The sequence below is a fragment of the Petromyzon marinus genome, chromosome 7 (assembly GCF_048934315.1).
Source record: "Petromyzon marinus isolate PM22_M1 ecotype Great Lakes invasive population chromosome 7, UKy_Petmar_22M1.pri1.0, whole genome shotgun sequence".
In the NCBI taxonomy this organism is placed as follows: domain Eukaryota; kingdom Metazoa; phylum Chordata; class Hyperoartia; order Petromyzontiformes; family Petromyzontidae; genus Petromyzon; species Petromyzon marinus.
In genome coordinates this window covers 2,339,443-2,351,966 of record NC_133673.1, presented here as the reverse complement: position 1 = coordinate 2,351,966, position 12,524 = coordinate 2,339,443, and the positions used below count along the sequence as shown (strand labels likewise).

The window sequence follows — 12,524 nt, the reverse complement described above, 5'->3', positions numbered from 1 at the left end:
ATCAAACCGTGAACCTTTGCACCAAGTGGAGATACGCTATCCCTGGGCCATGCCAACTCGATGTACAACAAGAACGTCAACCGATTTTCCATTCTATCACTTAGTTACAGATAAAGTTCCAAACATATAAAGCAATTAAATATAAAATGTGAACAGAGATATTTAAACGGTATATAAATCTACTAATATTGAAGAAACCGCATTGTTTCTTTGGAAGATATATTTTTACTTTAATACCCGACATAATTATAAAAAAAATATTCGAATATCACAATTTGAGTAAATGTTTTTTTATTATTACAATAAAAACATTTTCAAATCATGTTAATTTCAGTTTTGGTCTTTTTTAAAACGAGGGTCATCTTAAATTGCATAACGTATCAGTATATTTCTTTTCACATTTCGGAAAAACAATGTGAAACACTATCAGTCCACTCAAGCTGCACGACCGCAGGCCCCCTGCACGGACTTGGATGTCGACCGGAATGCGTTTTGGTATTGAACAACAGTGATCCATGGGTTGATCACTAAGTATTGTTGTGCATCGCAGGGCAAATCAGAACGCTACCAAAGGCAAACGACAATTGTCGTTACGGCCAATGGCGGAGTCAGGATTTTCAGGTGGGGGGGAAACCCCCCCCAACAATAAAAAATGATAGAGGAGTTGTTAGTAAGTAAGGACTTGTCCCTTGCTTTTTATTCGACGCGTGTGCGGCGATGGCGCGGCCATCGATCGAGGGTCGAATTCGAACCGCGTTGTGTGATCGGCATCGCGCTCGCTGAAGGTGAATTCCTTCAGGGAAGTCGTGTACTGTATACGCAACTGCACACAATTCTGAGTCACTTATAACTGCTTAGCCGTTACTTATTGCCAATTATGGACTCAGACTATTGTCCTATAATCTCATAGAGTCCCTGGCACGTAATAATATGCTACACAGTGGCAGTGGGGGTCGGAAAATGCTGATTAATTACTAATAAACCCCAATGATCCGATCTAAATGAGGGATTTCGATGGGATCATTGGGGGGGGCACGTGCCCCCCCCCCCCCACTGGCTCTACCAGTGGTTACGACTGATGGCAAATAAAACTTCCCCACTAAGAATTCATGGATTTCAAAAAAGTACTTTTCTGCATGTATGTTGGACTTCTTTCGCACCGTGCTATTCGGAGGTGCGGGGTAAGGACAACAAAATATATATCGCTATTAGAGTTATGTTAATCTGCAGCAAATATTATACAATGTTTAGCCACCTCTTTATATATTATTTTCATAAATCAGCCTCCCAATGCAAAGTTCAGTACATTGTCGCAGGACAGGCGAACAAACACTTGGTACGTAGAAGAAGTGGAATCTAGTTCCATACGTAACGTAGCTTCTCCATCTAACGTAGCTTCCCCATCTAACGTAGCTTCCCCGCGGTGGGGGGGCACGAGGGGGGGGGGGCAAAGTACCCGCCAAACCGGGGCACCTTTATTAATTTATTTTCAGTCCATTACAATTAAGATGAAAACATCAGTTATTATATGCACCCGCGATTCCTAATGTGAGGAACAAAGCGAACCCCTGCACCTCCCCCACCCACATATAAAAGTCAAACTCTACCCTATGAGCTTCCCTCATTTAGACAAAACATGCTTGGGCATGACAGAGCTAAAATCATCTCGGAAGTTGTCGGCCACAGCTGTCTGGTGGACCCTGGAGCATGTGGAGGTTCACCACCGTGGATCGCCGCAGCGCCTGATGGACTCTTGTCTCCTCCTTCGCTGGTATAGATTTTTTTTTTCCACGTGCGATGAATAAAAAAAAGTGTGTTCGGTGGACATTTCAGACCGTTTCAGTTTGGGCTAATTCTAGTTCATGAGTTACATTTGCAATTATTGTTTTTTTGTCACTTGACATATTTTTTGTTCCCTCTGGAAATATTCTACGTTTACAAGTTGCGTCAGTTTCATTTAAACTGAATCCTTCTTCTGAAGGGGAAAGATCAGTTGTAAAAATTACAACATTTTAATTATTCGACTCCAGTACTGTAGTTCGGTATAACAAGTACAGGACCTATAGTTTTTTTACGTGTGCAAAAACAATCTTTAGCGACAGTTTTATAGAAATTATTGGAACAATAACTCAAACATAAACGCTACAAAAGGTTAAATAATTAGATTTGCAGTAACACCACGCTGAGCTGGACTCACAGGGGTGAGCATTGGTCCAGCTTAGCTGACAAGTCTGGCTAAACTGCTACAGAAATATCCACGTAAGATATCGCAAACAACACTATACATTATTCCCAACATTACCCACGCACACATCTAGAGTTAACTTTGTATGAAATCATGCTTCTGTAAATATTATCAAATGTGGTGAGGTCATGAACACCACAGTACTGTTGTGTACTGTTGGCGTGGTCATGTACTGCATTCAACATTACAGCGTGTTGCTCCCCAAGTCGTAAATGAAATCGTGTCCTCAAGGAAACATACAACACTAACAGTGAGTAAAAATAAAAACTTCAGAGGAAAAAGCACTGCTAGTGAGCAGAATTCCCATACGAGCACGAAGACATGGATGTAAGGGAGCTGCAGAAGTGCCCTGGAAACGCAAACTCTGGCTATCCAGGGTCTGGTTTGCCGCAGATTTACTGTGCATTCCATTTTATAGACACCATTTGTCATTATTTCCCCGATCATAGATCTTAGGTCAGTGAAGCTGAATATTACTGTTCATGCAGGCAATCTTAACATGCAAATTAGTTTTTATCTAGTATACTCAAATGAGCTTGCTTGAGATATCCAATTGCACATATCCGATAAAGCCTCCAGTTACCGAAGGAGTTTTGCAAACGTTGGGGGTACCTTGCATTCCAAGTCGATCAGGTAGACTGCACTATTGTCCACCTGTAGAAGCATGTCTTGAATCCAGATCTTTCCATTGTTTTCAAGATGTTTCAGTTTAGTCATGCCGTCTTCTATAGATGCTACACCCACCTTCTTATCCATCACCATCGTTGTCAGATGCTAGCGATATAAAATAAGGAAAAGGCTTGGGGAAAATGTCATTTTATAAAACATTTGTTAAGCATATCCTGCCCTCAACATTGTTAAGCAAAAGCAGATGCCACTGGACAAAATGCTGCTTTACACAAGCTAGGTAGAGGGTCACGACTCAATAATGAACAAGCAAACTTTATTGCCATTAACTCTTGGATGCCTCTGGCGTCCCAATGTTAAAATTGTACGTTGCAAATCAGCACCACCCTGAACATTTTGTGATTGTCCGTAGCCAGCCCCTGAAGGCTTCTGCTTCAGGAGGAGCTCTTGTTTCAGGGCAGATTGCTCAGCGCAGAGGTTCACCTTTACAGACAAGCGGTATGGAGAGTGAGCACGGACGCTCATTCCGTCAGTGGATCGATCTCCAGCCGAGTTGCACGATTCCCTATGGGAATACCTTCCACCCGTATGATCTACAATCTTTATTGGACGTTTTTCCCGGGGTTCAGTATAGAGAGACATGTTCAACCAAAAAGTTTCCCAGTTCCCACTATTCTGGACTTCCTTGAGGAAGAATGCCACAAAGGCCTAGCAGCATTCACCACTGGGGTCCAACTAGCAACCATCTCGACTGTCTACAGCGGTTTTGATAGCTCCCTTGTGTCGAGCAATCCACTCGTGCATAGGTATTTTTGAAGGGTGTCCTACTTAAAAGACCTCCCGTAAAGTGGCCATACTTCCCCTAGGACCTTCCTCTGGTCCTGTTTGCTTTATGTCGGCCTTATTTTGAGCCACGAGCATTGACTTCCCTGATGTTCGTTACCTGGAATATGGCCCTGTTGGTAGCACGACGGCTCGGGGAACTGCAAACTTTGTGTTGGAAGAGAGGGTGCTTTTGTGTGCACATGGTGTCTTTCTGCCAAAAGTGAATTGGGCCACAATACTCAACATGAGCATTGCTATCTGCCCTCACTGTCCAAAACTGACCTCTGAAAAGTAAATGTTGTGAAGTTGCCTCGATGTTCAGAGGCCAACAGAGGGTTATCTCAACAGGTCCAGACAGCACTGTAAGACTGATCGCCTAAATTTTGATTTAAAGCTTTCGTGACTGCAGTAATTCATATTCTTAGTTTTTTCGGTAAAGTCACGTTGAAGAGAAACAACAAAATAATAAAATATATATAAAACAATAAAAAATACATACTTCACTTGGAATGGAACTTTCTACAAACAAACTGAGGGCACCCCAATGGGCTCCCCCCTTTCTCCAGTTATAGCTAACATTTTCATGGAGAAATTTGAGACTGACGCCATCCAGACTGCCACTCTGCGCCCAACCTTATGGAAGAGGTACGTGGATGACACTTTTGTCATCTGGCCACATGGCCGGCCTGCTCTAGACCAATTCTTCGACCACATCAATTCCATACACCCAGCCATCAGATTTACCATGGAAGTCGAAATAGATGGCAAGATACCTTTTTTGGATGTCCTAATTAAAAAGAGACCTGATGGTTCAATGAGCCACTCTTTCTACAGGAAAGCTACCCATACGGATGCTTATCTGAAACCGGATTCCCACCACCATCCATCACAGAAGAATTCTCTCATCAAGACTCTGTATCATAGAGTTCAATGCATATCCGACCAGGAACACATAAGCAGTGAACTCAAGCACGTACACCAAGCTCTTAGGGCTAATGGTTACTCCGACTATACAATCCGCAAAGCTATCACTCAAACCATGAAGAAGAACCCTCTTGAGGAGCCTTTCAAAACCATCACTTTACCCTACATTGCTGGGATCACAAAAAAGATCTCCAAAATCTTGAATAAACACAAGATTCAGGTCCGTTTCAACACATTACATAAAATCCGTGATCTGGTTCCGTCTGTAAAAGATGTGATTCCGGACATACAATACCCTGGTGTCTACAAACTAAGTTGCCTCTGTGGTAGTAGTTACATTGGAGAAACCAAACGCCATGTCTCGGACCGCATTCGTGAACACAAAGCAGACCTTAAACACGGTAGGACCAACACCTCGGCGGTAGCAGATCATTGTTCTAATTCAGTAGGCTCACATGCCATTGACTTTTCCAAGACAGAGGTTCTTTGTAAGCCATCTGGCTTCCATGAGAGTTTCGTTCATGAGGCTATCCACATATACAAGCACAGAGACAATTTCAACCGAGAAGGTGGATTCTATCTTAGCAATCATTGGAAAGATTTGATAAACCATTTCAGTTCTTAATTGATTGTTCACGCTTACATTGGCTTTCAGACAGCATACATTTTAAAATTTCGTCTCCCCCCTCCTCTTTTCAAAATATAGATGGACTAGTCCTGGGTAAACTGCCAAATCGCTGCGCGTGACGCTAACGTCCTTTTTTATATTTATAAATAAATAAATGCGCCGTTTAAAAATAAATTTATGCAAACCGACACACCTGAAGATGACCGTTTGAGTTATGGTCGAAACGTCGTGAGAATTTTTTATTGTTTTATATATATTTTATTATTTTGTTGTTTCTCTTCAACGTGACTTTACCGAAAAAACTAAGAATATACTGATCGCCTATTTATGCTCTACAGTTGGAAATGTCTGGACCAGACTACTTACATCCCGTATCACCTCTTGGCTTAGAGAGCGTGTACAGTTATGAGGTGAAGTGTAAGCATCATCCAGAGTTGGAGAGGTCTCATTCGTCTAGATTTGTCTCCACCTCCTGGGCTTTCGCCTCAGAAGTTAAACATTTCGACATGTGCGAGGCATTAATGTGGTATGCCCCGAGGGACTTTCGTAATGAATGATAGGCTGGACACTGTAGCCTCTGCACGGGCTCATTTTGACCATTCAATACTATCGACCGTAGCTGAGATCAAGATACTTGTAATATTTTGGAGAGTCCCGTGTTCAGGACTTTGAGTGGGCAGGTTGTTCTGTCATGGTTTTTCTAATATCGGTATTTTTGTGGACCACCTCCTCCCGTCAAGTTTCTACTCTGGCATAATTGCATTATGTGCAATGGCATCTGCAGGTGGTGTATAAATTAATAATATAATCATGCTACATACAACTCCAAGTTTGGCAATGAACAATGACATCAGATTGTGGACATTTGTCGTTGATTTCCATAATGCCCGCACCTTGTGATATTAGAATTCAGGCAACATTCAGTGCAATGTACAGTGGCAAATATGCAATGCAGCTGCAACGTTCTTAACTCTACCATAATGCACTGGTTGATCTGGGTTGCTTCTTGCACTTTTCATACATTTATTGGAGTGGCCACTGAATGATATGCCCCTCATGGATACCCCACTGATCTCAAACGACTCTCTTGCTTTCCTCCCAACAGTTGATTCCATCGATAAAAGAGATCGCGCAAATATAAATGTGTCGTTAAACCCACCACCACCCGACACAGCCAATTAGTAAGGTTTGTCACGTAAACAAAACATGCTAATTCGTTACTGGCACAGCACGCCAGTGTTTTGGAGAGTAAACACACTAAAACATTTACAATTCAGCAACGACGTTTTGCCAGTAATTACAACTAGAGCCATCAGGCCAAAGCTATATTTATGGCTGTATTATGACTCTATTATGAATAATATTGGTCGCGACAACCTACGTATAAAGTTGATTGCATCCTTACCTAAATAAGTGCATCAATATTGGTGGGAGACATGCAGAGGCTCTAAAATAAAATAGTGTTTTTCTATATTGTTTATCGTTGTAGTTCTAGTGAGGCATCTCTTAATGGATTCCACTGCATGAAAGATTGCAATATTTATCCCATTATTCGTGAGCTATCATAACAGTTGTGGTTCTCTGCTGTATAATACATTTATCATAATTCCATGAGTATTAGGAATACAACTTATTTTTTTCCTCAATGTTGCTTATTCACTGCAGGATCAGGATCACTCCGCATTTCTTGCAGATACAAAAACATTTGTGCCACCTGAGAGCACGGGATGCCCATTTCCACACTGTCCGGGTCAAACCGGATGGGTGGCAACCCTGGGCGTTCCACTGCCATGGGATTTGTGAATAGAGGGACAATGGTGGTGGTGATTGCCCTGTAATATAATATAATTATTCAGTTTTAACTGTCCAAGTTATGAATTGTAATAAAAAAATCATGTCTTCATAATGAATGCATCTTACCTCTACTTGGTATTGTGAAGTTTCTTCTTGGATATTACTCGAAGTTGAATATGTCTTTCTTTGTTCTGGATTTTTTAAAGAAAATGAACAAGTGTTCACAGACAAGTAGAATGAATATATTCCATACATTGGGCTATACAAGAAAATAATAAATACAGTATTTAACTGGTGCTACAGCGACTTCCGATCCATAATATCTGCTTCTTATTCCTCCATCACGCCATCTCCCACAACTTCGATAACATCCTACTCCAGTGTCTGGAGGGTATCAGATGTAGTGGCAATATCAGATAATTCTCTAGAGCTTCGACAGCATTTTGGGCAGAATTATGACATTAATAATAATCATCATCATCATTTGTTTTTGATCGAGCACACTTTAAGCCAGGTTATCTGAGAATGCCTCAGACGCAACACGCGGCTTACATCTCATGTTAATTATTCGAACACCCCATGTGGCAGCTGTCCCTGCGTGGCACAGGGTGACCCATTAGGGGGCGATGATTATAATTGCGAGGTGTAATCTGGTGTGGACCAATCAGTTTCAAGGACAATGCATATATTATCATAGGTATTGTGGTTCATGCAGACATGAATCCTTGTAAAAAGGTTTCAGTTTTGTTGCCAGAAAAAAAAGGGGAAAACTCTATTATTATATTTTGGTACTGGCAAAGGAGGTCTAATGATGTGTAATCTCAATTGAGTAATTTGTGGGCAATTTTAGAATTTGGCAAAATTTGGACCATGACACCATCACATAATGGGCGACTGGTTTTGAATAACAGCAGGATAAACTGTCATGAGTCAGCAAAGGTAGGTTGTACAACCTGGTCTATATATATAAAAGGGAAATTTGTGAATATGTGTGTCTGTTCAAAATGTTTAGCGTACTTCCCGACATTCAACAAATTTGAAATTTGCCATGTGGGTACTTTCCAGACTACACCATGCAAACATTATAAAAATAGACTTTTGACGTCACAACTCTGTCATGTCACCCGCATGGGGCAGCGTGACGCACAGTGCCTGCTAGCGTGACGCAGTGCCTGCCGATGTCACGCATACCCCCCCAACCCTCCGCGTAGGCCGGCTGGGGGGAGGGGAAATAGGTTACAAACTTTTAATTTGCCATGTGGCTAGCTCCCATACTGTACACAATGTAAAACATATAAAAATAGACTTTTGTAATCGGGGGAGGAAGAGGGAAATGACCATGAAGTGTGTGGCGTCAACCCGCATACAGGACTGGCGAGAATCGATATCTGGTCAGCGTTTGCGGTATCGATTAAACGGGAATAGGCCGATTCTAAAGAAATCTACAACCTTCGGTTCCTTTGCGCGATTTAAAGAATCGAATCTTGGCGCGCGAGCTTAAGTTATTTTCCACCGCGCGTTGGGTTTTATTTAAATTTATGAGGTAATTATCAAAGTTTTATTTTAATTCGTATATGTTATGTTTTTAAGTTTTTAAATATATATTTTTCCCCCGGGCAACGCCGGGTGCTTCCCGCTAGTGTAATATAAACGATATCACAACTCGCCACCACTGCACTGTGGTGGCTAAGAGATGTTAACTACCTCGCCTGGTATACAGGAGGTCGTGGGTCCCATCCCAACCCTGACACCTGTATACTGTATTTGTGGAGTTTGCGTGTCTCTCCCTCATCATCATCATCACCACGGTGGCTATGATGTTGACTACCTCGCCTGGTATACAGGGGGTCGTGGGTTCCATCCCGACCCTGACGCCTGCTGCTGTGTATTTGGAGTTTGCGTGTCTCTCTCATCATCATCACGGTGGCTATGAGATGTTAACTACCTCGCCTGGTATACAGGGGGACGTGGGTTCCACCCCGACCCTGACGCCTGCTGCTATATTTGTGGAGTTTGCGTGTCTCTCTCATCATCATCATGGTGGCTAGAAGATATTAACTACCTCGCCTGGTATACAGAAGGTCGTGGGTTCCATCCCGACCCTGACACCTGCTGCTGTATATTTGGAGTTTGCGTGTTCATTCTCCCCATGATCGCGTGGATTTTTCTCCGGTTCCCCAAGTTTCTCCCTCCACGTCTAGAAACACGCCTTCCGAGTTGTTTGGCTGCTATAAACTTCCACGTGATAAGCCACGTCGTTGAGCTATCATTTGTGGCCAGGTTGCTTCTGACAAAAAAAAAGCTCGTGGGCCTAACCTGTTAAAACTAAAAAGTTTAGTTTCGTATATTTGTTGTTATTGCATTGACGTCTTGGTGTGTGGTGGACTCACATCCTCACTCATTCACTGCATGCGTGAAATTGTGAGTCTTAAGACACAACAACAAGTCAATGCAGCATTCACGAGTGCGTAATTGCCCCATAAGACGTGTCCCACTGTCCATTCATCATCTCCGGTTACCCTGATCCTGTAATGTGTCTCCACTCTTTCCCCGTTCGCATTCTTGGAGCTCTCGTGTTGTAATTAGCATACCGTGTCAACAAATAAGTTTACTGGTACGTTATCTTTGAGTGATTTCCAGCCTAGTGTTACGTGTCCGGCGTTTTGTGTAAATTTTGGTGTATAATGAAATGCACGTGTCTTTGTCAATCCACTGCGGGATGAAGACCCTCCCCAAGGCATGTCAGCCATGGCATTGTTTGACTTTACCAAGCTGGTCGTCAGTGTGGGTCGGTGAGTGCGAGAGAGCACGGGACACAAGGCCCTATACCACTCGCCACTGACGTTAGCTGTGGCCACGAATCAAACTCAGGTTGCCAGATTTATAGTGGCGTGTCACTGCCCCACTGCTAAACATCCACGATACGGTTTGTACCGCTGTGTATTTCCACGTTCAAATATAAGGATAAACAGTGGAAAGTTTTTGTTCGCCGGTTTCTCGAATGCATTTCAAGATAATGAATTGCTATGTTTGTATTATACTGTACATTCAAATAGCTTTATAAAATCATTGGTTTACATCCAGCAATTGTATTTTTACGCATACAACTTGTCATTACATTCTTTTGTCAATGTCACACAATGAACAATATCAACATTTTGCTTTCCAAAGAGCGTTGTATGTAAACAAGACATTTCAAGGGTGTTGCTAACAAAAAATAAGTATGAATCTTACCGTAAACAACCTTGGCGCTTGGTATTTTTATTCCATCATCCATTGGTTTCCCTTCTCCGGCCGCTATCGGCTGAAATAGTCTCCCGATGCTCGACACAAGACGGCTCCCACGTCAGCCGTTTGTGTTCTGTGCAAATAGGTGGCCACACCCATGCCAGAGAGAGGAAGAACGTCGATATAATAATACTGTGTACAAACTGGCAAACAGTCCGTGGTGTCAATGTCTCAACACTATCATAGCTCCTATAGACTCTAAACATCGTAATGGATACGGATGGATTATAGTTCTGATAATAGTTCCTTAATATAATAGGTACTGGCAGTAGTTCATGAAGATAATTGGGACTGAAATTGAAATTATTGACGACTTGCAGCTCAGCACACGGCAAATGCCTGCGCGGCGCGACTCACGACCTCCTCTTGATACCAAGATCCAGGATGGTCATTGTCTCTGCGCCGCTTCTCGGTGGCAGCCCCAACAGTCTGGAACGCCATCCCTCTGCACATTCGCAGCATCACCTTAATCGTATCCTTCAAAAGACACTTTAAAACTCACCTCTATAACCACGCTTTCGAGCGACTCTTGAGCTTGGCTCCGCGCATCTTGAGTTGCGGCCGTTATGTCCCCAAATTTGTGCGCATTATAAATTGCATTATTATTAAAAAACAACATTTGAAGTTATCAAATGTCAATGTGTATGTACATATTTATAAATTGTTCGGTATTGTTATTAACCCTAATACAATCTCAAGTAATCTGTCCAAAGACAACTCTGGTAACACAAGTCTCTTAAATACCATTTTATCAACTTAATATTGCATTTTCTAACCCTTTCGTTACCTATATGGAAACATTTAATATATACTTGCGTTGATTTAGTAATACTTTTTGATCATTGAAAGATTTGCTTGGTACTCAATTGCTCCTGTTTAATAAGTATTCGTATGCATATTTAAAAACTGGTCATCATAAAAAAAATAATTTTCATTAGGCCCCATGGTGTAAAGCGCAGTCTCTAAATCTTATTACGCACTCTGTCTCTCTGGTCTCTGTTTATGTGGTATGATTGTACTGTAAGTTGAACTTCTTTCAACCGTGTTAATCGGAGGTCCGGGAGGAAAACAAATTAAACACCAAAAGCAGCTCTAAATAAGTCAGTTTTCAATCTAGATTTAAAAGTCCAGAGCTCCAGTGGTTTCCTAACATCGGAAGAGCGTTCCAGACGGCCGCAGAAGCGCATCTGAAAGCGCGTGATGCAGTGACTATCTTTGTTCGTTGGTGAGCCACAAGCTGCTGCGATGATGTTGGCGTTCGCGTGATGAACCTTGGCACAAAACATCGCTTATTATATTTCCAGTATTTTTTTTATTGCCAGTGTTACTGACGAATGTGTACAAATGTGATCTCCCTTGCCTGGTATGCAGGATGTCGTTTGTTGGATTCCGGCACTGGTGCCTGTACATTTGGAGATCTATGATCTCCCCCGTGGTGGTTTCGCCAATTATTCTCCAGGTTCCTCTGGTTTTGCCCTCCAAATTTAGATGCGTGTCTTCAGATTATTTGGCCGCTCCTATAAATTCCGAAATATAATGATATAATCCACCTCGATGAGCTAGCATGTGTGACAAAGTCGCCTCTGAAAACAGCTAATAGCTCAGTGGGCTTTACCTGGTAAATGATAAAGTTTAGTCGATAGGTAGACTGTCTCAACGGATAGCGAATACGCACATACCATCTTGATTTGAAGCTTTCGTGACTGCAGGAATCGACCTCAAGTGGGATATGCCACCTTAGGACGATTGCTTGATTGGCGATCGAAACGTCGTGATCTATTATTTTTTCTACCTACGTGACTTTACCGAAAGAACCAAAGAGTACGCTCATACAACAAAAGTAGTTCATGGGCAACATACAGCACAATTCATAGAGACTTGTTGACGCCAGATGCAGATCTAGAAACTGCCCTATCCCCCCCTCCCCCCGTTCTTGCTAGACCGGCTTGTAGTCGATGCTGGTCTTCTCATATCCTTGGATGTGACACAGGGGGAGAGGACTCGCATTACAGCAGGTGCGATTACCTTTTGTCACGCGTGACGAATGGGCCTCCTTGTGACTCAACTCTGGGTGCGCGAAAAACAATTCAACACAAACAATTGTACAAACACACAGAGGCTGCTTATTATTTGAACGGAGTTGAAATGCGAGCTAAAGCAACCCTTGTGGGCTGGGCATCAGAACGTCATGAG

At 42.4% G+C, this 12,524-nt stretch overlaps 1 protein-coding gene across 2 annotated transcripts in view; it reads right to left on the bottom strand.

Moving 5' to 3' along the window:
• The window catches only part of LOC116939847 (epidermal growth factor receptor kinase substrate 8-like), a 38,174-nt gene extending 27,050 nt beyond the window's left edge, over positions 1-11,124 (bottom strand). Inside the window, exons 1-3 of one of the 2 annotated variants that reach the window (XM_032948754.2) lie at positions 10,278-11,124; positions 7,170-7,234; positions 2,858-3,019 (exon numbers count right to left, since the gene is read on the bottom strand). In XM_032948754.2, coding sequence (XP_032804645.2) covers positions 2,858-3,019; positions 7,170-7,234; positions 10,278-10,320 — 270 coding nt within the window. In that variant the 5' untranslated portion in view covers positions 10,321-11,124. The remainder of the gene's footprint in view (positions 1-2,857; positions 3,020-7,169; positions 7,235-10,277) is intronic. The other variant, XM_032948755.2, reaches the window with a different exon arrangement.
• Positions 11,125-12,524: the final 1,400 nt, after the last annotated feature.